At 33.9% G+C, this 24,991-nt stretch overlaps 3 protein-coding genes across 8 annotated transcripts; all 3 read left to right on the forward strand.

The window, feature by feature from the left end:
• The first annotated feature begins 1,367 nt into the window (after positions 1 to 1,367).
• Positions 1,368 to 7,043, forward strand: LOC144546413 (putative E3 ubiquitin-protein ligase HIP1). Of its 5 annotated transcripts, none has more exons than XM_078294949.1 (8): positions 1,376 to 1,551; positions 2,044 to 2,169; positions 2,298 to 3,691; positions 4,392 to 4,586; positions 5,003 to 5,056; positions 5,388 to 5,465; positions 6,017 to 6,160; positions 6,715 to 7,043. In XM_078294949.1, the coding sequence occupies exons 3-8, from the start codon at positions 2,333 to 2,335 to the stop codon at positions 6,838 to 6,840; spliced, it is 1,956 nt and encodes a 651-aa protein (XP_078151075.1). In that variant the 5' UTR covers positions 1,376 to 1,551; positions 2,044 to 2,169; positions 2,298 to 2,332; the 3' UTR covers positions 6,841 to 7,043. The 5 variants fall into 5 exon arrangements, with proteins under 5 accessions (XP_078151079.1, XP_078151075.1, XP_078151076.1 ...); XM_078294951.1 differs by having other exon boundaries at positions 1,380 to 1,551; positions 4,410 to 4,586; XM_078294953.1 differs by lacking the exon at positions 5,388 to 5,465 and having other exon boundaries at positions 1,368 to 1,551.
• A 2,284-nt stretch (positions 7,044 to 9,327) lies between these two features.
• On the forward strand, positions 9,328 to 13,855 carry LOC144546409 (putative disease resistance protein RGA3). The gene is made up of 3 exons (XM_078294945.1): positions 9,328 to 10,413; positions 11,170 to 13,326; positions 13,810 to 13,855. The coding sequence occupies exons 1-2, from the start codon at positions 9,358 to 9,360 to the stop codon at positions 13,297 to 13,299; spliced, it is 3,186 nt and encodes a 1,061-aa protein (XP_078151071.1). The 5' UTR covers positions 9,328 to 9,357; the 3' UTR covers positions 13,300 to 13,326; positions 13,810 to 13,855.
• A 1,591-nt stretch (positions 13,856 to 15,446) lies between these two features.
• LOC144546414 (putative E3 ubiquitin-protein ligase HIP1) lies at positions 15,447 to 18,847 on the forward strand. Of its 2 annotated transcripts, XM_078294956.1 has the most exons (5): positions 15,447 to 15,747; positions 16,848 to 16,901; positions 17,253 to 17,330; positions 17,878 to 18,031; positions 18,420 to 18,847. In XM_078294956.1, the coding sequence occupies exons 1-5, from the start codon at positions 15,463 to 15,465 to the stop codon at positions 18,431 to 18,433; spliced, it is 585 nt and encodes a 194-aa protein (XP_078151082.1). In that variant the 5' UTR covers positions 15,447 to 15,462; the 3' UTR covers positions 18,434 to 18,847. The 2 variants fall into 2 exon arrangements, with proteins under 2 accessions (XP_078151082.1, XP_078151083.1); XM_078294957.1 differs by lacking the exon at positions 17,253 to 17,330.
• The last annotated feature ends 6,144 nt before the right edge of the window (positions 18,848 to 24,991 follow it).

Consider the following 24,991-nt stretch of genomic DNA (forward strand, 5'->3'; position numbering starts at 1 on the left):
AACACTTCAATGATTCATGCCAGCCAGATGTTTTTATTTGCTCTTGATATTAATATAATTCATGGATTCACATTCAATGCATCACTGTCAAAGCTTAAAAAGAGAGGTATATTAAGTAAAAAAACTAAAAAAGTATAATGATATATTGGGTGAAATATATAATTTTTTTTTTTTTTTTTTTTTACAAAACAAGATGGAAATTGAAATATATAATTTTACAATGTTATTCATGAAAATTGAAGTATAAAAAAAGGAGAAGAAACAACTGAGGTGAGGTGTTGCCATTTCAAAGTCTCATGTCTTGTTATATATTCTCTCTCTGGTATATTCCCCATTAAATCAGGATGTGGTGTGCAGAATTTACAGCATGTTCTCTGAAAAAAGTGGGTCCCAGGTAACAGATCCAATGAAAAGAGAGAGTTTTGTGTTTGCTGTTTGAATAGCATTATTGGTGGGTGCTCTGCTCTGTAAATGCAGAGTTAAGCAAATCTTAGTTCACATTAACTTGAGTAAGATATATATATATATATATATATATATATATATATATATATATATATATATATATATATATATATTAGACGTTTTAACTTTCAAAGCAAAGGGTGTTTACATTCCAGTCCTCCTTACTTTTTGATATTTTAAAACAATAAAATTTTATTTGAAGATGTTTCTAATATTTTTGTGTGATTGTGTTTGCTGTAACGACTAATTATGCAATTAAATTTAAATGTGCTAACATTTCTTATGAGATAGTATTAAATTTTTTTATTCTAAACGAGTAAATCTCATAATATTAATGTTAATTTAATGGCAAAGACGCGTGAAATTTTATTGTAAAAAAAGAACATAATACCTAACATTAGATGTCAAAGTTTTTTGAATGAATTCGTGACTTATTTTACCAAAATTAAACCCAATTTAGTGCAGATAACCTCTGATCACTTTTTAAAATTACATTTATTCTTATACTAAATTGTAAAATTATAAAGATTCAGTCAACCAAATATTAATAGAAAAACATGAGTGTCATGACATGATGATATCATCTAAAGTGACATTGTTAGCATAATGATGTAAAATTGCCAAAAATATTTGAATTTTTAATATCACAAAGTACAGGGTCTTTTAAGCAAAACGTGGTCAAAATAAAAAAAAACACCCGTTTGAGTGGGAAAAATTAAAAAAGAAATGCCTAATTCTGCCAAATTACTTCCAATCTCTCTCTCTTACACTTTAGCGGTACCGATGTTAACAGAGTATTTTTAGCTTCATACAGAGCACTTTAGCTGTTTTAATTATATAGTCTGTGAGCTGTATGAAGCCGAATTACTCTGTTAATATAATCAGCCTTTCTCTCTCTCCATCCATCCAATAACCCATTTCATTGATTCAACCCATCTAACCATTTTTTCTATCTATTTCTCTCTTTCTCTTTCTCTTTTTAATACCCATTTATTTATTATCGCCTTCTCTTTCTTTCTCTCTTTACCTCTCAAGGAGACGGAGAGGCGCCGACTTCTCTCTTGGATTCAACCCAAATCGCTTCAGGTAACCTCCATCGATCCCTTTTTCTCTCTTATTCAAGCTCAAAGTTTTCATCTTTCCCCCTTTTTTTTATGGGTTTTTTGTAAAACGAAGAATAATAGTGATTTTCGTTGATTAGGAAACAGATCATCAATTTTTGGTGATTTTCGATCGAAAATGTTTTTGAATTTTAATTTTAATACTGATTTCTGACCAAAGTTTGGGTCTTTTTGCTTGAAAATGAAATCTTCAAGCTTTAAATGCAAGTCTGATCTACCCATATCTCCTTTTCAGTTCTATTTCATCCAAAATAAATTTGGGATTTCTCTCTCTTGTATCTGTTTGTTGTTTTTTTCCCCATAAATTTAAATTAATAGATGGTAGAAAAATTCAAAATTTTAAATAAATTCTAAATTGAGAGATGGTGAAAAATATACAAATTTCCTTTAAGAAGTAATTATTTTTCTGTATTATGTGGTGTTTTAGAGATCAATTTCTACTTGTTATTACTTATAGAGAATGTGCAAGACCAGAAGGAGAACCTAATCTGATTCTTGATTTCCTGTGACGGTTTGGCTGTGACAACCTGTGTGTCCAGTAGCTTCTCGGCCGGGTCCATACTGCACTGCAACCAAAATTTGGGTCTGTTTCAAAATTAATGAAGAGAGAACAATTCTTCAATTTTAGTTTTAATGTATTAGAAGTTATTATTTGTAGAAACATGGAAACATCTTTTCAATACGAGTTTTAATTCCAATTTTTCTATTTAGGTTTGTTCAATCCAAGCAAGTAAAATCCTTGAAAAATGCAAGGACAGAGAAGTTCGGTCGAACCATTTCCCGAGGCATTCGTGTTTGAACCGGGATCCAGTTCTGCCTCTCCTGGACCCGTTTCGCTTGATTCTCAGTTGTATTGGAACAACATGCTTCTCAACCAGGTTGACCCTCCTGAGTTTCCCCAAATGCCGTATCTCAATGAACCTGACCAGCAACACCCTCAACCTGAACCAGTAGCCTCTCTCTCCTTAGAAAATGTCGGTATGAACATAAACCTCAATGCAAACTACTCTGATATGCCATCTCAGGTGCAAAATTCTGATGCGTCAGAGCTGAGGCTCTACCCGCATGGTCATGGTCATGGCCACGACTCGTTTTTCGGGTCAGGTTCAGGTTCACTGAGTTTGAACAACTTGGCTAGTGGACTTGGGATGGGTTTGGATGAGGACATGGATACCCGACCCGGTAATAGTGCATTAGATGGAAGGAGATTAGCATGTAAAAGGAAGAATATAGAGATTGGGGCCCACGGTCAGACTTCGGCAAGTGGAAGCACAAGTAATTCACATTTGCATGGTTCCGGTGCTTACTCATCCTCTTCCTCTAGTTATCACCCTTACCAAAGCCCTAATCCTGGTTCGATTACTACTGGTACGAATTCACCATCTTTGCCATTGAATTACCTAAATCCAGCAGAGGAACCATTTCCTGGCTTCAGAATTCCAGTTACTGCAGGTGGAGTTGCTGGTAACCCGCAGAGGAGTTTCAGGATAAGAACTGGCCCGACTGTAGGGCCCAATTTGCACCAGGATTTAGGTGCACCTGGTCTACAGAATCCTAATGCATGGTCTACTTTAAGTAATACTACTACTACTACTACTAATAATAATACTGGTACTGATCAAGGGAGTTACATTAATAATGGCAGTGCCAATAATATGAGGCGATTCAATTTGTGGGGCCCGCCACCATCGTTCCAGTCACCAGTTGTCGACACTGCGCCGCATCTCGATCCTCCAGTAATGGGTTTTGGGCCGGGTCATGTACCACCGCCGGTATCGGTACCAACACATCAATTCCCTCGCAACGGAGCATCGAGTTCAAGGGTAGGGACTGCCTCCAGTCCGATTGATTTGGAAAGTGGTTTTGCCGAGTTTACCCCTTCGCCTCCGATAGGGGAGTTTGTTACAAGTGGGGGGCACCGGCCGGTGCATGGTGGGGCCAGCTCGTCTGTGAATTGGGATGAGGAGAGAGAAAGGATAGTGAGTAGTAGTTCGTCTGTCAGAGAGAGGGGTGGTGCCAGCTCGTCAGTTAGTCCACCTGTTGGAGGTCCTGCGTGGGCCCCATCTCAGGGCTTACACTCTCGGTACCATAGGAACTTGCCTGAGGTTCGAATTTTTCTATCTCTAAATGTTTTTTTTCTTCTTTTGTGTAATTTATTTTATACTTGTTTCTGAAACATGAATGTGCTAAATTGAACCAGAACTTCACAAATTTACCCTGTCTGGAGACCTGACCGAAAGGAGCTAAAATGAAATGAAATATAAAAGGCATATTTTGGTATATTTTGGAATTCATACCAGCATTGTACCTGAATCAACTGTTTAGTCAGTAAACGGCCATATCTTGTGCTGGCACTAAACCGAAAGTTAATAGCTTTATTTAAATTTCACTTGAACTAAACAGGAGGGAAGTAGTGTTTGGTGGGTAAGTTACTTACCTATAATAGCAACTATTATTATATCAATCTAACTATAAATCTTCAGAGATCCTATATATATACATTTTTCCTTTTCTTTTGTAAATAAGAATGTCCTCACTGCTTTATGTGTAAGAAATCTATTAAACACTGATGTGATTGATATATTTTGGGTTATTATTAATTTAATCTGAAAAAAAATTCTTGTTGTTAAAGTTCAATCTAATTATTAATTGATTATGGTTAGTGCTGGCAATTGTTTCTGAAACTCACTACCTATAAAATAAAACCAATCTAATTTATCTCTCCTAACATTTTACAACCGAGTTTAGTAGACTCGACATGTATTGTATATATTTGGTAGTAGCGGTTGCATTGTGAAATTTTAGAATGGAGTGGGATTGCAGGAGATTCAAGGGAGGATAGGAGGGGGCCCACCAGGGCTGAGGGGGCAGCAGGGCCCACCACCACCTAGACTCAGGTCCCAATATATGATGGAGAGGATGGAGAGGCATGCAAGTGGAGAAGGTGTTTGGGGCGTTCCTCTTTCTCTTAGAAGCCGTGAAGGCCGAAGAATTATTGAGGTATTATATCTCTTTACACTTAGAAATGTTAATATATGTATGTTGTTTTGAGTTTGATTTCTCTTAATTTAAAAAGTGATAAGTAGAGTATTTAAATTGAATTAATTGTTTATGCTTGTACTAGTCTTTAAAAATAGTATTGACTAAAGAAGATGGGGGGAAAAAATTTAGAGAGGCGGTTTAAATTTAGAGACCTAATTTTAGAGTTATGCCTAGGTAGACTGGCCTAATTAATCCGCATTTGATGGAATAACTGAGGCGTAAACCCCTTATTCCATGGTTTAGGCCTCAACCAAACACCACCTTATATTTTGTAAGTTATTAACTGCACATTTCTGTTTTATAAATTATTATTTTTCATATTGACCTCCGTGTCTAAAGTGCTCACATGCTTTCCGATTTGCTTGAATTTTCAGATTCGAAATGCTTTGGAGTTCATGCGTAGAGGTGGTGACAACTTGCGCTTTGAGGTAGCAAAATTTTAAGCTTCATTTATTTGATATTTCATTTTTTTTACTTGTGTTTTTATTTCTCTCTTGTGCCATGAGGAAATAAAAAATAAGACTAGAGAAAATACAAATAAACAAACAAATAATTTTTGTTTTGAACTAAAAGAACAAACTTGCTCTCCTACATTACTAGGTTTTGATTCGAACAGAATTTTAAATGCCAGATTCAAGTTTTATTATTCTTCAGTTTTGGCTTAGAACAGCATTCTTAATACTTTCAATTTTGGGTCTTTGCTGAGGAATTGCATCTTTTCTCTTTCTATTTTTTTGGTTTTTTGAACTATTAATGTAGAGCATATACTATGGTGGTATTGAAATGCATGATCGACACAGAGATATGCGGCTAGATATTGACAACATGTCATATGAGGTTAGTCTCAATCATGCCAAGTTTGTTAACAAAATATTTTGTAGTTTAGATACTAGGTACCTAACATGTCCAGTTCTTCACTGATTTTGTTTCTTTATTTTTTTTACTTTGTTGGCCGTGGGCTCAGGGGATGGGGTGTTGTTTGTTGTTTTGATTACGCTTTTTAATAATGCAATTGAAATCTACGAATGCAATGTTTTGCATGGGTTTTTACTTTGTCGGAACCGTCTGATTCGCTCCAAGATTCATGAGCACTTGATCCGCACAAATCTTGAAGCGGCACGTACGAACCAAAAAACTAGTACTCCACTTTACCGATTTTGGTCCGATGTCCATTGAATGCTCGCTTGCTTTTAGCAAACTAGTACCTGAACCAAAAAACTACTTTTCAATTCCTATTTTTTTTTTTTAACCTGAAAGACTAGAAAAACCCAATTGGTATAAAGAGATGATTCTCATATGGTGAGAACTTGTTTGTTTTTTCCCGGGTGCTTACATGAAAGTTTCTCTTAATTAATTTTATATTTTATATTATATTATGAATGTTATAGGAGTTATTAGCACTGGAAGAAAGGATAGGTAATGTAAGCACTGGACTTACGGAAGAATCAGTTGCCAAGCGCCTCAAGCAGCACAAGTACTCTTCTCTCAACCGTCACATTTCCATGGAAGAGGAGCCCTGCTGCATTTGCCAGGTATCATTTTTGTTATTTGCAAGTGTCTTTGTGAAAAGAAATTCTCCCTATCAGGTGCACAACTTTTTTGTATTGCTCAAACCCAAATGTGAGTCTAGATCGTCTGAATTAACTCAAAATTTGAGTCAAACTCGGGTGAAATGAATTCGCTGAATGTTCATAATAGTTTTTTTTTTGTTATTATTATTCCACTGTGAAAAATTTGCTTCACTATAGGACAATATTACTGGTTGTAGTGCCTTTTAATACTTGTACAGTACCAAAATTAGTCTTGAATTTTGAAATTCATTTATTAAAAAATCAAGCGGTAAAAAAATGCTGAAAAATGAACGCATTAAAATAACTTATAGAACTTCATTTTTTTTTACCACTTGACTTTATACAAAATAAATTGGAAATTATCAAAATTTTGCATCAGTAATGGCCAGTACATGCATGGAAGGGGAGTGCCAAATATTTTGGAGCTTAATTTATAAATATAAAATCTTGAAAGGGCTTAATAATTAAATAATAATGATTAATTTAATTCTTTTTTTTTTGGAATCGTTTTTCAGGAAGAATATGTTGAAGGGGATGAATTGGGGAGGCTAGATTGTGGTCATGATTTTCATTCTAGCTGTATAAAACAATGGCTGACTCACAAGAATTTGTGTCCCATTTGCAAAAATACAGCACTTTAATTACATAGGTTTAATTTTGAAGTTTCATAATTAAATGTTTCATTCCAAATTGGATAAAGAATTAATGTTACTCCAAATATTGTATGTTGGTTTTGGTCGGCTGGGATCTATTAATTGCTATACTCTCAATGGTTGGTACCGGTAGATTGGTATTGGTAGACGGTGTCGAAATTCAAATTTATTTAATATTTGTTTTAATTAAATTTTGTTTGAATATATATGGCTGGTTGATATGTTGTAGTTTATTTTGTTGGTAATGAATTATTATTATACCTGGAAAAAAAATATATGATTCAATCTGCTAATGTTATGATATGTTATATGATATTTTAAAAATGGCATGTGGTTAAATGCTGAGAGTTGCTGTTAGATTCAATGCTGTTTTGACCAAACATCAAAGTACATAAAATGGTGAATGATATAATGAACTTTGGTAGACAGGTATACCAATTGAATTATGAGTACCAAATCTGACTAGTGTTGTACCACCAGCAATTGCTTAGTTAGGTTTATTAATTGGATAAAAAAATTGAGCACAAATTTGATTAAATTTGGATTGGATATGTTTGGGTATGAAAATTATTAGCATTTATTTCTTCAAAATGCTCTATTCAAAATTTTAGACTCCTGAAATTTCAAAATTAAGAATATTTGCAAAATGGCCATCTAACACTATTACCAAAACCGGACCGGACCGGTTGGTTCGATTGGAATAAATCAGAACTAGATAGGTTTACTGTTTGGTCCACTATTAAGACTAGACACACAATAGAACCGGAAATATTTAATTAAACCGGTCGGTTTTATTAAAAAACCAGAGTACTGAACCAAAAAAAAAATCCGGTTTTGTATTGGTTTTGGTGTCCAACTATTCATTTCAAATTTTGAAAAGCACGGTGCGGTTTTTGAGGATAAAAGGTATTGACTTTTTAGGAGAAAAAATGAAATCTAAGATAGTATTATTTTGTGGCCAATTTTGTACATCCATTTATGTTTTGTAACATATTTTTTGTAAACAATTATGTGTTTGAGAATAATTTAATATTTGTTACAACATCATTTTAAAAAAAAATACAAAATATTAAAATTTTAATATTGATCATTAGAGGTTGGTTGATAACAAAAAAAAATAAAGAATTTATATCTAGTTATTCAATTTTAATATGAAATAGAAAACTATAAAATATCTTTAACGGAAATAAATATTCCATGATATTTTATTTTAATAATTTTAAGAATGAGTTCTCCATTTGAAATACAATAAATACATTATTTGTAATATATAAATTTACTTTTATAGTACATTGTTTAATATCTATATTGGAATTTTTATAAAACATAATTATTTATAATAGTACTTAAATCTTATAAATATGCAAGTATTTAAAAAAATCAGCAATCAAACCGGTTGATCGATCGGTTGATTTGGTCCGAACAGTGAACCGTCAAATCAGAGCTTTTACCGAGTCGATGTCCGGCCAGGTTCTAATAACATTGCCATCTAGTAAAAAGGTAATTTCTAAAATAGTAATTTGTGTAGAAACAGTTCTAGAAGAAAAGGTAAAACTTTGAAGTTATAATTTCTATATGTAATAGATGGTAATAGTGTTGAATTGTACAAGTACTGCCTATGTTGAATTGTACAAGTAGATGCATCAATGGTGCAAAGTGAGGCCCAAGACAAAGCCCAAGCCCAAGCCAAGCCCAAACCTAAGCCACAGCAAACCGTTCATGAGAGAACTCAAAGTTGTATAACGAGGGATTGGGCTATATATAAGAGAACCAAGTTGTATTTAATTTTAGTGACAAATGAGTCAAGAGATTGGGCTAATTCTAATAAATTCTAGTGACATCATTGAAAATAATGATTACATGTTAGGACAAATATTAGAAACAAAATTCTGAATATCTTTTGAGTATGTACAAGAAACATGAAAAAATAAAATTTCACGATGATATTTTGTTTACTAATCTCGTGAATATTTCGCTAGAAAAAAAAAAGTTTGTTCATTTGAAAAAAAAATCCAACTTACTATGTAAGAATTATGCCTAGTATATCACCAACTAGACTGGAGTTCTTGAAAAACAAACAAATGCATTTGGATGTACCAATCTTTGAAGAGGAATTATTAAACGGGGACAATAGCTTTTCTCATATATTAAATTAAAGCTGGTCAAAGAAATGAATAATTCAGAACTGATTGCCTTCACATGTGCCAAAGAATCAATGCTGTATAATTGTATTCCTTGCCCCATTATTCAACTTTCCCAGCTACCAACTATATACTTCCAAATTACCCCATTATTCAACTTTCTCCATTAATATATTCCAAATTACCCCATTATTCAACTTTCCCCATTGATTCCAAATTACCCCATTATTCAACTTTCCCAGCTACCAACTATATACTTCCAAATCTTTCTCAAAAAAAAAACTATATACTTCCAAATTACCCCATTAATTCCAATCTCCCTTCCTCTGATCGAGCACTACCTTCATCTCTCATTCAAGCAAACATGACAATGATACTCGATGCCTTCCTATCAAAGTTTACCGATTTTCTCATGCAAATGGTGAGCGATGAGGTGGGCAAGCTGCTTGGCATCCCTGGTCAGATTGAGAAGCTTCGTGAGACTGTTTGTGACATTCAATGTGTCCTTGCTGATGCCGAGAGGAAGCAGAGCAATGACACGACCATTGAACGCTGGCTCAAGCAGCTCAAGGATGTCATGTATGATGCCGACGACGTCATCGACCTCTGTCAGATCAAGGCAAAGGAGCGCATTGCCGGCTCCAGTTCGAATTCCTCTTCAAATGCTCGATGTGGCATTCCTTTGCTGTCTTGCTTCCGCAACCCATTCTTTTCTCATGAGATAGGTTCTAAAATCAAGGATATAAATTCGAGATTAGAGGAGATTGCCAAGAGAAGGGCTAATCTGGGTTTGATCCAATCACAAATCTGTCCTGGGCCTTCTCATCGAGTTCGTCGAGTGGACTCGATCATTAGCATCAAGACTGATCCCTTGATTGTGGTAGATGATATTGTGGGAGAAAAGATTGAAGAAGATACAGAGATGCTAGTAAACTGGCTAACTGAAGAAGAGAAGGGTGTGGGAGAAAATGTTCGTGTTGTTGCTATAATAGGTATGGGAGGAATTGGAAAGAGTACTCTAGCGAAAAAGATTTTTAATGATCAGAGAATTAAAGATGAATTTCAGTTAAAAATTTGGGTATGTGTCTCAAAGGAGGTTAAAGGAGTAGAAGTGTTGAATTCTGTGATCCGACAGGCAGGAGAAGAGCCTGCTAACACCAATGAAAGATCGGTGTTGGTGCCTAAACTCGAAAGTCTCGTCAAGGGGAAAAAAATATTTCTTATTCTCGATGATGTTTGGGAAGAGAGCCAAGTAGTTTGGGACGGCCTGTTGCGGGCTCCTATTAGTAGGGGAGCACATGGGAGTAGGTTACTTATTACGACTCGAGATGAAAGAGTTGCGAATAGAATGCGAGCAACAAAATCACATCGAGTGGAGAAGTTATCCAACGATGATGGATGGTCCTTATTAATTAAACAGGTATTGCTGAAAACTAAGATGGTACTTTATAAATTCACATAATTTTAAATTAATATTAGATGCTAACTTGCCTCGATATTCTCTATTATTTTAAGTTTTCCACCTCTATTTTGTTCATAAGTTGCATAAGATCTCATTAATATGAATTAATATTAATGAGTGCTAATTTAAAAATACTTGATGGAAAACAAAATGCAGTCAAATAGAGAAGAAAATTAGTCTGGATATTAGTGTTTCTTGGGTGAGAACTTTATTTTGAATAACTGACCTTAATTTCATTTTGAATTTTATTTTAGAAGTTGACTTTAGGATTTTCATTTGCAGAGGTACCACTGATTTTTTAAAAAAAAAGAAAACTTGCACCGTTCATCAAACAGAGTACATTTATAATAAAATAAAATGACTTCAGACCATATTTTCTCACATCTCTTTGACCTCTAGAAGTATACAAAATACATAGCACAGTTAAGGGGAGCGAAACTAATAATATCAGCTCTAATGTTTCCCTCTGTTTACACTCAACTGTACTCTACTTCAAATATTCAATTTCTTCCATTACAATGTGTTGGATGCTGTGTTTCCGACCACATTTTAAAGTGTTCTTTGTAGTGTTTCAAATGTATCCCAATTAGTTGCGTAATTTTGATCTATATTTTAAACTCTAAAATTTTTAATACACTGGGCATTAATTTTGAAGACTTCAGTCATAGAAACATTCAAAGTTACTAACTTCAAGTTCATATAATTATATGATAGGTGCTTCCAAATGGGATTGAGATTGAGATTGAAGATCACCGGGAAATCGGGATGCAAATTGTTGAAAAATGTGATGGTCTGCCCCTTGCCATCAAAAGCATAGGCGGTGTACTTTGCGCAAAGGGTAATTCGAGAGAAAATTGGCAAGCAATTCTTGGAAGCAACGTGTGGTCTATGAATGGGCTCCCGGGAGATGTTCATCGGGCGATCTATTTGAGCTACGAGGACCTTCCACCACCTTTGAAGCAGTGTTTCATCCTTTGCTCCCTCTTTCCAGAAGATTGTGAGTTTAGCAAAACCAGTTTAATCTATAGGTGGCTAGCAGAAGGATTTTTGCAAGATAAGAAAGATTTTTGGGAGTTGGGAATTGAGTATTATACAGAATTACTACAGCGCAATATTTTCGAAGATACCCGTATATACTATAATCAACAAGAATGCAAAATGCATGACATTTTGTGGTCTTTCGCCTGTCAATTAGGAAAAGAAGAGAACTGTCAATTACAGAGGGGACAAGCTCTATCTAGGTTAGAGGGTTCCATGAAAGTACGAAGGCTATCAATAAAAGTAGAAGGAAATGAGGTAAACATCGAATTAATTAAAAAGGAAAAAGGATTGAGAACATTGATTTATTCTGAGCCTGTAATTCCACTTCATGATCTGTATAAAGCCTTTTCAAACCTCCGCACACTAGATCTTGGTGAGTTCAAATCCAATTTGTCAAGCCTACCAGATTCCTTGTGTGACCTTGTGCATTTGAGATACTTAGATGTCCATAAAACAAATTTGGTAAATATTCCAAATTCCATAGGAAATCTAAGAAATTTAGTATATTTTTGTTGTCAAGGCTGTGAAGAGTTGTCACATGTCCCCCCAAGCATTGGTAATCTACGGGAACTAAGGTATCTTAATTTTGAAGGTACAAAGGTCGAGGCAATACCAATGGAATTAAATAATCTAGAAAATATATCCCATCTAATTGGCTTTGTGCCATACAAGAATAGTTGGGAGGGATTCAGTAGCTTAGATTGGCTAGAATTTTTATCAAAACTCGTTCATCTTCAATTAGAGGGCTTAGAGAGAGTATCTGATAGGAGCATAGCAGAAAGAGCTAACCTTAGGAGCAAAAATCTATTGGTAGAATTACACCTTGAGTACACCTCATTGAGCCCAGAAGAGCAACTTTCCCAAACTGATGAGAAGAAGATATCAACAGAGGATGTTTTAAATGAACTTTGTCCTCCACGTTCTCTAAATTTGGTTGTGATTGAAGGTTATTTTGGTAGATGCCTTCCTAATTGGTTGAATTTGAGAGCAGGCCTTCCCAACTTGCGAGATATTATAATTAATGATTGTGCTTGCTTTGAGGTGCTTCCCATGTTAGGCCAACTCCCCAATTTGCATACACTTTATATAAAAGGTGCATATTCAGTTGAGAGGGTGGGAGAAGAGTTCATGCAGGGAGATACCAAAAGCAGAGATCCAATAGTTCATACAATAAGTTGTTCTGCTAGATCGGCATTTCCCAAACTAAATGAACTAGCCTTTCTAGAGATGCCCAATTGGAAAGAGTGGCAGTGGAATAAGGGACAGCCAGCCATGCCAAAGCTGAAGGAATTATGTATTATCGATTGTCCCCAATTGAGGTCTCTTCCGGAGGGTCTTTTGCTCTATGCTACTTCTTTGGAGTACCTAAAAATTGAAGGTTCTGATAAGCTGATTACCGTAGAGAATATCCCGTCAATCAAAGATATTCGGGTTCTCAGAAATCCAAACTTGACGAGGATTTCAAATTTACCCAGCATCTCGCATATTTATATCGAAAACTGCCCAAATTTAAATGATGTAATGAACCCTAAAGCTTTACGGACCATGGTGTTATGTGATTATGAAATGAAACTCCTACCGGATTACTTGACGACCATAATGACACATAAGCTAACAATCTGGTGTGCTGAGGAGCTGCTACTGAAGATTGGAAACCAAGGAGAAAGTGGTTCTGAGTGGCACAAATTCCACCACATTTCCAAGGTGAAGTTTGAGACAGAGGATGATTCACTCCATGCAACGTACCAGAAGACACCATTCAGTTTCACCACCAATGTCAATGCAAGTTCAGATGAAACCTGATCTTGGCATAGTTATTTTTTCGTTCAGGTATGTTATTCCTCTGCTTGGTGTAACTAGCTTTATCATATCATGTATTCTATTGGGATTTCTCATTCATTGGTCATATTCATAAAATACCCATGATACTTCTATGGTAATCTGGGTATAATCATTCCCACTGATTTCCATTAATAGAAACCATACAAAGTTTTACTGGTATACCCCTCTGGTACCCATACAAGAGAAACTTTCATATTTTTTATTTTATGCTTTATTTGATTGTAATACCAACAGATCTTTTGATACCCCATAGAGTATGTACCATTAATAATTTGAAATTGTCTGGTATGTTACTTTGTGTGTACCATTAATTACTATGAAGAAATCAGCACAATTTCCATACATTTGAATTTCATAGTCTTATGTTCAGTTATGCTATAAGAAATAAATTAGGCAAATTCAAATTAAAGCAACGTAGATACAAAAAGTTCCATAACTTAAATTTGCCAGCTTTCTGCTTGCTTTTTGTAGATTTTGCATCCAAAAGGAGCCAAAGCTTGAGAACGGCACAAGAAAGGTTATATTTTTTTTTTAATTATTTATTCTGCTTTATTATTCCTGTTATGTAATTCTTTGGTCTGGGCTTGCCTTCTTAATTTTTTATTTGTCATTTTATCTTTTGTTCTACTTTTGCATATTTGGGTGTCAAAATGGAGTTTAGTAGCTACTCTTGTTTATTTTTTATATTATTTTCCATGCTACAGATTATGTTGTTATGTTGAATAAAGATTTACTTGATATCAACTCTTTTAAAGATTTTCGAGCCTTAGAAACACAAATTGCAAAATTGTAGAGTTAAGAAAGCAAAAAAAATGCATTTCTTAATTATTTTTAATATAATGGATGTAAAGTTTGCATAAATAAGATATGTGAGAAAAGTATCTGAGAAAAGCATTTTAATTCATTTATTTAAACTCAGAAAATACTATATTTTATTATTAATTTTAAAAGTGGAGTGTGTTTTTATTTTTCATAACTCTAATATTTTTTTAGATACAAACACAATTAACTCTCCCACAACAACGGTATATATTATCCTAGTCATAGGAACAAATTAATATTAGTTATATATTATTAATCAGTAACCAAAATAAAAACAAAACCTAATTGAGTCTTGATTATTTAACACAACAATACATAATGAACAACAAGTATTGCAGTGTAATTTCTTTTTTGTCAAAGATAAACATAATTTTCTTCCTCACAAGATAATTAGGTAAATTTTTATTTGTTCTATAATCATTTTTCTCATTTTTCCCCTCACTCCCTCAGAAAAATAAATAATAACAATAAGATTGACGACACGAGACCACTGCAGTACAAATCAGGATAGTAAATTGGAGAGTAAATGAAATAGTATACAAAATTTAAATTTGGATCTGTTTTCCGTGAAAAAGTGGCCCAAAAATCATCTTACACATACTCTGATATGCCATCTCAGGTGCAAAATTCTGATGTGTCAGAGCTGAGGCTCTACCCGCATAGTCACGGTCATGGCCACGACTCGTTTTTCGGGTCAGGTTCAGGTTCACTGAGCTTGAACAACTTGGCGAGTGGACTTGGGATGGGTTTGGAGGAGGACATGGATACCCGACCTGGTAATAGTGCATTAGATGGAAGGAGACTAGCATGTAAATGGAAGAATATAGAGACTGGGGTCCACAGTCAGACTTCAGCAAGTGGAAGCACGAGTAATTCACATTTGCATGGTTCCGGTGCTTACTGATCCTCTTCCTCTAGTTATCACCCGTACCAAAACCATAATCCTGGTTCGATTACTACTGGTACGAATACACCATCTTTGCCATTGAATTACCTAAATCCAGCAGAGGAACCATTTCCTGGCTTCCGAATTCCAGTTACTGCAGGTGGAGTTGCTGGTAACCCGCAGAGGAGTTTCAGGATAAGAACTGGTCTGCAGAATCCTAATGCATGGTCTACTTTAAGTAATACTACAACTACTACTAATAATAATACTGGTACTGATCAAGGGAGTTACATTAATAATGGAAGTGCCAATAATATGAGGCGATTCAATTTGTGGGGCCCGCCACCGTCGTTCCAGTCGCCAGTCGTCGACACTGCACCGCATCTCGCTTCCCTCACAACGGAGCATCGAGTTCAATGGTAGGGACTGCCTCCAGTCCGATTGATTTGGAAAGTGGTTTTGCCGAGTTTACCCCTTCGCCTCCGATAGGGGAGTTTGTTACAAGTGGGGGGTACAGGCCGGTGCATGGTGGGGCCAGCTCGTCTGTGAATTGGGATGAGGAGAGAGAAAGGATAGTGAGTAGTAGTTCGTCTGTCAGAGAGAGGGGTGGTGCCAGCTCGTCAGTTAGTCCACCTGTTGGAGGTCCTGCGTGGGCCCCATCTCAGGGCTTACACTCTCGGTACCATAGGAACTTGTCTGAGGTTCGAATTTTTCAATCTCTATATGTTTTTTTTCTTCTTTTGTGTAATTCATTTTATGCTTGTTTCTGAAACATGAATGTGCTAAATTGAACCATAACTTCACAAATTTACCCTGTCTAGAGATCTGACCGAAAGGAGTTAAAATGAAATGAAATATAAAAGGCATATTTTAGTATATTTTCGAATTCATACCAGCATTGTACCTGAATCAACTGTTTAGTCGGTAAACAGCCATATCTTGTGCTGGCACTAAACCGAAAGTTAATAGCTTTATTTAATTTTTACTAGAGTAGAGATGAGGTTGGGGTTAGATTTAATTTGAAGTGACCTCACTTGAACTAAACAGGAGCCAAGTAGTGTTTGGTGGGTTAAGTCACTTACCTATGATACCAACTATTATTATATCAATCTAATTATAAATCTTCAGAGATCCTATATATTTATATTTTTCCTTTTCTTTTGTAAATAAGAATGTCCTCACTGCTTTATGTGTAAGAAATCTATTATACACTGATGTGATTGATATATTTTGAGTTATTATTAATTTAATCTGAAAAAAATTCAAGTTGTTAAAGTACAATCTAATTATTAATTGATTATGGTTAGTGCTGGCAATTGTTTCTGAAACTCACTACCAATAAAAAAAAAACCAATCTAATTTACTTCTAACATTTTACAGCCGAGTTTAGTAGACTCGACATGTATTGTATATATTTGGTAGTAGCGGTTGCATTTGATTTAGAGACTCGACATGTATTGTATATATTAGTAGACTCGACATGTATTGTATATATTAGTAGCGGTTGTATTGTATATATATTTAGTAGACTCGACATGTATTGTATATATTATTAGAGGGGCGGTTTAAATTTAGAGACTTAATTTTAGAGTTATGCCTAGGTAGACTGGCCTAATTAATCTGCATTTGATTGAATAACTGAGGCGTATACCTCTTATTCCATGGTTTAGGCCTCAACCAAACACCATCTTATATTTTGTAAGTTATTAACTACACATTTCCATTTTATAAATTCTTATTTCCCATATTGACATCCACGTCTAAAGCGCTCACATGCTTTCTGATTTGCTTGATTTTTCAGATTCGAAATGCTTTGGAGTTCATGTGTAGAGGTGGTGACAACTTGTGCTTTGAGGTAACAAAATTTTAAGTTTCATTTATTTGATATTTCTTTTTGTTTTACTTGTGTTTTTATTTCTCTTGTGCCATGAGGAAATAAAAAATAAGACTATAGAAAATACAAATAAACAAACAAATAATTTTGGTTTTGAACTAAAAGAACAAACTTGCTCTCCTACATTACTAGGTTTTGATTCGAACAGAATTTTAAACGCCAGATTCAAGTTTTATTATTCTTCAGTTTTGGCTTAGAACAGCACTCTTAATATAAAGCTATATCATTTCAATTTTTGGGTCTTTGCTGAGAAATTGAATCTTTTCTCTCTCTCTGTTTTTTTTTTTTTGGTTTTTTGAACTATTAATGTAGAGCATATACTATGGTGGTATTGAAATGCATGATCGACACAGAGATATGCGGCTAGATATTGACAACATGTCATATGAGGTTAGTCTCAATCATGCCAAGTTTGTTAACAAAATATAATGTAGTTTAGATACTAGGTACCTAACATGTCCAGTTCTTCACTGATTTTGTTTCTTTATTTATTTTTTACTTTGTTTGCGTCGGGCGCAGGGGATGGGGTATGGTTTGTTGTTTTGATTACGCTTTTTAATACTGCAATTGCAATCTACGAATGCATTGTTTTGCACGGGTTTCTACCAAAATCAGTCCTATGCAATCTGATTCACTCCAAGATTCATAAACACTTGATCCGCACAGATCTTGAAGCAACTTGCACGAACCAAAAAACTAGTACCCCTGCTTTACCGATTTTGGTCCGATGTCCATCCGTGCTTTTAGCAAACTAGTACCTGAACCAAAAAACTACTTTTTGAATTCCTACTTTTTTTTTCCGGATAAAGACCAGAAAAACCTAAGTTGTATAAGAGATAATTCTCATGTAGTGAGAACTTGTTTGTTTTTTCTCGGGTTCTTGCATGAAACTTTCTCTTAATTAATGTTATTCTGTATTATATTATGAATGTTATAGGAGTTGTTAGCACTGGAAGAAAGGATAAGTAATGTAAGCACTGGACTTACCAAAGAATCAGTTGCCAAGCGCCTCAAGCAGCACAAGTACTCTTCTCTCAACCATCACATTTCCATGGAATTACATGGAAGAGGAGCCATGCTGCATTTGCCAGGTATATAATTTTTGTTATTTAAAAGGGCCTTTTTTCAGAAACCTCCCTGTCAGCTGCACAACTTTTACTGTATTGCTCGGAGCCTTTTTTGTCATTTTCATTGCGGATGGATGAGATTTGGGAAAAAAAACCACAAAGTCCGACCGAATATCTTTTACTCTCTCTCCTCTCTTTCCCAGATAGGCGTCAACAACATATGCGTCCAAGCATTTATATATAAGTGTCTATCACAATGTAATTTTTCCTTGTGGGACTAACCAAATATGCTCTAGAAGGGGAGTGCCTGATATATATATATGTTGGAGCTTAATTCGTGAATATAAGATTTGAAAGGGCTTAATTAATAATGATTAATTTAATTTTTCTTGTTTTTTGAATTGTTTTTCAGGAAGAATATGTTGAAGGGGACGAATTGGGAAAGCTAGATTGCGGTCACGATTTTTATTCTAGCTGTTTAAAACAATGGCCGACTCACTAGAATTTGTGTCCCATTTGCAAAAATACAGCTTTTTAATTACATAGGTTTACTTTTGAAATTAATTTTCATTCCAAATTGGATAAAGAATTACTGTTACTGCAAATATTGTATGTTTGTTTTGGTCGGCTGGGATCTATTAATTGCTATACTCTCAATGGTTGGTACCGGTAGATTGGTACTGGTAGACAGTGTCGAAATTCAAATTTATAAAATATTTTTTTTAATTAAAATTTTGTTTGAATATATATGGCTGGTTGATATGTTGTAGTTTATTTTGTTGGCAATGAATTATTGTTATACCTGGTAAAAGAAAATTATGATTTAATCTGCTAATGTTATGATATGTTGTATGATCTTTTAATTATGGCATGTGGTTAAATGCTGAGAATTGATGTTAGATCAGTCATGTACTGGCATTAAATTAATCAATGTTGTTTTTTGACCAAACATCAAAGCACATAAAATAGTAAATGATATAATTAACTTGGTAGACAGGTATACCATTTACTGGATGGTGCTTCAACAAACAGCACTGCACAGTACACAGATTATTCCTGATAGGTATATATACCAGAAATTGGTTAGTCGATTTATTAATTAATAGGATAAAAAAATTGAGAACAAATTTGATTGAATTTGGATTATATATGTTTGGGCCTGAAAACTATTAGCTTTTATTTCTTGAAAATACTCTAACATAATAATATTAGCATTATGACCATCTAGTAAAAAAGTAATTTCTACAATACATAATTTGGTGTGCTGTACAGAGAGGATCTCAAAAGAGAATGGAGCGGGACATTCATCACGAAGTGCAGAGAGGATCTCAAAAGATAGAATTTTTTTTATATATTTTCTATCCCATCCAAATTTATTTTATTTCTTCCTTTTCAGTATGTGAAAATTGGAGAAAATCATAAACAATTATCTGTCATTATAAGATACACATAAACAATTATCTGGCCTTGAATAAATATAATCTTTTAAATAATGGTCTAAATTCTTTATAATTATTAAAAAAAATATTTTGTTCAATAATGTTTACTAATTTCTAAAAGCAATAACGAATATGATATGAGCCTATCTAATAATTATTCCTATTAGCTAGTAAATTTCTGATGGTTTTTTAAAAGGTAAGCTGACTTTGGATTTTCAATTTTTCAATATCGCAATTAAAAAAAATTTCGGGTACGCTTCTGTGTTTCCTTTTTTCTTTTTTTTTATTCTTCTTTTTGGTTCGGATCGTCTGTGGCAGAAAGTGTTCACTGCAATAGATAACGGATAAGATATATCTATGAGGTGTGAACTGTAAACTTGTGAAGCCGTGATTGTGATTTGTGAAGGTAGTAATTGAACGCAATTCCTTCCTGCTCTCTGAACGCCACAGAATATCAGAGCACTTCAAATGGAGAGCTCTGTGGGCTCCGCTATGTCATAGGCACGGACCAGTTTCTGCTGACCAATTACAGGAAGACAACAGGCGACAGCTTTCTATGCTCACCTTCCTGTGGCCTTCTGATAGAGCTCTAACATTAATTGTTCAAAATATTGTACGTCACAGGACCAGTCACATGGACAAGGGTACAGAATAATATTCTGAGAAAAATATTGGAAAAATATTTTGAGAAAAATATTTATATATCAAATTTGAGAAAAATATTTATAAGCATATTTATATTGGAAATAATTGTTATCAATTATAATATTCTGAATAATTGTTATTCCAGTTTCTATATCAAATTTAATAATTTAGATTCTAATAGTTAAAATATAATAAAATTTAGGAAAATAAAAAAAAATTGTATAAATATAATAAATTAAAAAAATTCTCTTTAGTTAGCCATGTAAATTTCATTAATCATATTAATATAATGACAAGATTCATTATTATTTTTGGATAACTGAAAACATTCTTCTAATTTATATTTAGGAAATTAAAGTATGTAATTTGAAATCATGTTATTTTTAGATAGACTGACTTTTTTTTGTTAATGATAGGTTATTATTCTCATTAATTAATTAATCCCCCAGCATAAAATTTAATTTTAATGACACAATAGCAGTTTCAAAATTTCAGAAGAGAGAATTTTTAGAAAAAATAAAATAATCAATTAGTAAATTAAACATTATATATGAACATACGTAAAGCAGCATTGCCAGTATCACATATCCAACCAGCAAATTCTCTTCGTCGACCAAGATGCTTGACATCCTCTCCCGCCTCTCCATCGACCCAAGCTCTGAAATGGCTTCCTCCATCAAGAAGACCCTTGCCGGTGCAAGGCCGGCCAATGCTTTGCCCGGTAAGATCAAGTGCTCTGCCACATCACTCGAGCAGCAACGAAATCAGGATTTGACTATAGGGGGTGTTAAATGAGTGCGTATTCCCTGAGATATCTTATATTTTGTGTGATCAACGTGTCCGGTGTCTATTTCGGGATAGTGCGGGAAACTAATATTATTTGTGCTGAAGAGTATATTTGAACCCTCCTCGAAATTTTATACTTTTTCCAAAAGACTCAATGACAATTCTCTCGAACTGATTTGTACAGATTTAGAAAAAAAAACTAAATATATGTACATTATACAATAGACAAGTATAACACTATATCCTATGCAAAAACTAATTAATTAAGTGTATATTTTATGGTGGTTCAACTAATTAACTGCAAATTATCTAGGGTACATTATGTAAACGACAGATGTTAAAATGCATTTTAATTTCATAAAAAAAATACATGACAAGTGTTTATTTGACAATAGTTGAATGTACCTTGTATAATATCTCAATTTATATTTTATCATGAATACACAAAAAAAAAAAAAAACTAAAGGATAATGTTCAGAGAGTTACTTTACCGGGTTTGTCACCCAACCCGTTTCTTATTTACCAATTTCCATTTCGATCTTAATTGAAGTTTGTAATTCAGGTCTCCTCATATTGTTGGGATTTGAAAATTATGATTATATATGCATCATAACATATACAAAGGGGGTAGCCTTATTCTCTCTCTCTCTATATATATATATATTTGAGGTTCAAAGCGGATCACCACTCACCACACACAAAAATTAACATATATTACAAAACCTTAATTAATTAAACTACCTAGCTAGCTTTCCATAAAACAAAATACATGCAAAAGACCTTAATTAAAACTAGATTATTCATGATATAAAATACAAAAGCTAGCTAGCGTATGCATAATACAAACACCAATAAATTCTAGGTGCAATATCTATAGGTAAAAAGATGTCATCCTATTTTGGCCGCCAACACAATAGAATGACTTGTAGCATGGTAGAGCGTTCTCCAACCTTCACTATGAATACAAAGATAATTTTTAAATAACAATTCTAGGTGCAATATCTATAGTTAAGTGTTTTGGCTGGTATGCTGGATTTCTATCCGTCACTATGAATACAAAGATAAAATACCAAAGCTAATTAATAAACCTTTTTTCATCATTGTATAAATTGTTGTTAATAAACCTAGCTACTAAAGCTTCTTTTATCATCTGGTTCAGGAATTTCTTATATTATACAGCACCAAACCTGTTGGCTAGCAGGAATATTGCACTTGAAGTTGATCTATGGAGGAAGTTTTGTTAGAAAAATGTGATGGGGTGCTTTTCAATTGTATTTTCATTTAGCTATGATCACTACCAGTCTGGTACCAATTCTAATTTGCATGATGCAGATATATTGATGTATTTGTAAGAATGCTTTATATTAAATACAAACCCTTGGTAGCATGCAATTAGTTTCTCAAAAACCAAAAAATTAATTAATTAATTTTGATAAGAATAATTATCAAAGGAACTTTGCAGGAATACTAGAAAGGATGCAGATGTGCACAATTGCGGCACATCAGTAATTATTATTGCAAATTAAGAACATGTGAAAATTAAGGTATAACACTAGAAAGGAAATTAAGACCTGAATTCTAAGAATAGGGAGAAAGAATAAAAAGAACGCAAAATTCCAACACCAGTGCACAACTTGTTAACACCAATGCACCACTAATATAATTATAGCATTAGAAAAAAAAAATATTACCATTGTCAATTCTCCAGAATCATCAACTAGCTCATATTTGTCTACTCTCATGAAACTTTCAAATGTTCCAAACTCTTGAATAGGTTCAACCAATACATTTCTATTTATCACTAATTGGTTGAATTCAGTTGTTGTTTGGTTAGACCTGCGAAACAAAATAAACAAAACTGAGAAGAGTTTCGATAATAGGATGAAATTGTAAAGCATGAAAGGCATTTGTTACCAAGAGGTGCATCCACTCAAACTAAGGTTAGGGTTGTAGAATTTAGCAAACTATTCCCTCAATTTTATAAATATTTCCATTTGGTCCATGTCAGTGCAAGCCGTACCAGTTACAATTCAACATTAATAGAGGCCTATTGGTAGAACGTAAAAGAAAAAAAAAAAAAGGGTGTTACGAAGATCAATTTATGACCCGCATACAAACAACAACGAAATTTCCAATTAAAAATCAGATTTGAATCATGTTAACAATTACAAGTAAATAACACACAAAATTTCAATGATTCATGCAACATAAAATGGGACAGTTCAAGGGCTTGATAGTGAGCAAATTGGACAACAAAATTTCGACCATTTAAGAAATCAATCACATAATTTCAAAGAGCTTAAGCAAAAGTAACAAATCAGCACACAAGAGGGGTGCCAACCCGCATTCAGCAGCAGCTCGACAACGAGTCATGAATTTCAGAAAAAAGTACACAAGATGTTTAGCCTTACCCGAAAATGCTTATATGTGGTCTTGGCATGGGACAGAGGCACACAGCTTTGTAACCAAAAGCACAAAGAAAACCCTAACGGATTTGAAATTGGAAAATCCAAACCCAATAAAGAGAGTGACAGAGAGAGGTAAAGAGAAACAGTGGAGAGATGGTTCTCCTTCGAGAGAGATTTAGAGAAAACGCAATGTGGCCTTGTACTCTTCGCGTGCGTGTTGGTAGTTAAGGCGAGAAGAGGGGGGAGATGACGAGACAGAGAAAGAGAGAGATTTTGCGTGCGCCCGCCTTTCCTTCTCCATGAAGGAAATGAAAGGAGAGGTGGGGTCCGTTAGTAAGTGGGAGAGGAATTAAAAGGGTGGGGTCCACTAGGAAATAATTTGAAATGAAATAAAAAGAAGAGATGTGGACGAGGCTGTATTGTCGTTCGTGTGGTCGGGCTATTTTATTTATTATTGTAATCAAATTGTTATCGTAATTTCTAAATTACGTTCGAGTGGACGAGGCAGAAGCTTCTAATTATTATTTCATTTTAGTTCTTTCTATTGATTTGTTTTGATTTAATTAATCAAATGTTTTTTTTTAACTTCTAATTAAAATTTCTTTCCTCTCCAAATTAAGTTTTTTATTTTGTTAGGCTGGAGGATTTATCTTGTTTAATTTTCTTTACTTTAGTGTGTTTTAACTCTCACTGCCACAGGACCAAATCTCAGCAGGTACTACGGAAATTTGGTATGCAGAGAGTGATAGAGACTTTGACGAGTAAAAGAGATTCTGATTATTGCTACTGACAAGGCACGTTAGTCACAGCTGCTTATAGTAGCTTGATAAGACACTTCACTTTTCACGGGAGAAGTGGATTCGACTCCTGTCAAAGGGGAAATAGTGTCAATCCGCTGCAACCGATTGAACACCTTGGCTTTTCCTTGTCTAATATTTGACAGTTCAATCATAATTTCATGATATGGAAATTACATTTCTTTCGGTAGAGAGAGATTAAAGTAGTCATGGTTATTTAGGCCATGTTCGGTATATTACTATTCATTGTGAGAAATTTTTTTTTTTGCTCAGATTGAAGTTTTTTTTTTCCATGATGAACAGTAAAAATTAGTTCAAATTTTTTTATTCTTGTTTTCATTTCTATTCCTTAGCAGGCCGCCGAACAAGACCTTATTAGCCAGTGGCCACAATATTACACTTTGCAGAAATTTCAAAAGTTATTTACAAACTAAATAGTTTAAACTATTAATTTTAGAACAAAAAAAAGATACAAGTTGTTTATAAACTTGTATTTTATGAAAAATCATGTGATTTTTATTTGAGAATGATAACTAATATGGATAAAATGTATATAACGTGATATGTTTGACAATCATCTGATTAATTTTTTTCTTGTTTTTGAATGTGCATATTAAAAATTAAAAGCCTCTGTACCATATCATTTTACAGTATCTCAATAATATCAATTGAATAATTTTGGATTTTGCATAATAAAGAAGTATAAAAAAGTACAAATCGATTTGTACAGGAAACTTAAGTCACGTTATTTTTAAATTTCATATGATTATTTGTATTGGAGTAAAATCAATATATATTCTAGTCCTATTAAAAAAAATGATTTACAAATCTGTTCTTATCTGATCTACTAAATTCATTGTAATTGTGTAGTGTAACAGCGTGAGAGCTGCACGTTAAATTATCTGATTT

The sequence above is a fragment of the Carex rostrata genome, chromosome 29, assembly GCF_964058835.1.
Source record: "Carex rostrata chromosome 29, lpCarRost1.2, whole genome shotgun sequence".
Taxonomy (NCBI): domain Eukaryota; kingdom Viridiplantae; phylum Streptophyta; class Magnoliopsida; order Poales; family Cyperaceae; genus Carex; species Carex rostrata.

Bases quoted from the DNA above. Each gene is read 5' to 3' on its own strand.
- LOC144546413 (XM_078294949.1), top strand. From the start codon at position 2,333: ATGCAAGGACAGAGAAGTTCGGTCGAACCATTTCCCGAGGCATTCGTG. The intron at 3,692-4,391 runs GTTCGAATTTTT...GTGAAATTTTAG, and splicing joins ACCATAGGAACTTGCCTGAG to AATGGAGTGGGATTGCAGGA. The intron at 5,466-6,016 runs GTTAGTCTCAAT...TGAATGTTATAG, and splicing joins TTGACAACATGTCATATGAG to GAGTTATTAGCACTGGAAGA.
- LOC144546409 (XM_078294945.1), top strand. From the start codon at position 9,358: ATGACAATGATACTCGATGCCTTCCTATCAAAGTTTACCGATTTTCTC. The intron at 10,414-11,169 runs GTATTGCTGAAA...ATTATATGATAG, and splicing joins GGTCCTTATTAATTAAACAG to GTGCTTCCAAATGGGATTGA.
- LOC144546414 (XM_078294956.1), top strand. From the start codon at position 15,463: ATGGTAGGGACTGCCTCCAGTCCGATTGATTTGGAAAGTGGTTTTGCC. The intron at 16,902-17,252 runs GTAACAAAATTT...CTATTAATGTAG, and splicing joins GTGACAACTTGTGCTTTGAG to AGCATATACTATGGTGGTAT. The intron at 17,331-17,877 runs GTTAGTCTCAAT...TGAATGTTATAG, and splicing joins TTGACAACATGTCATATGAG to GAGTTGTTAGCACTGGAAGA.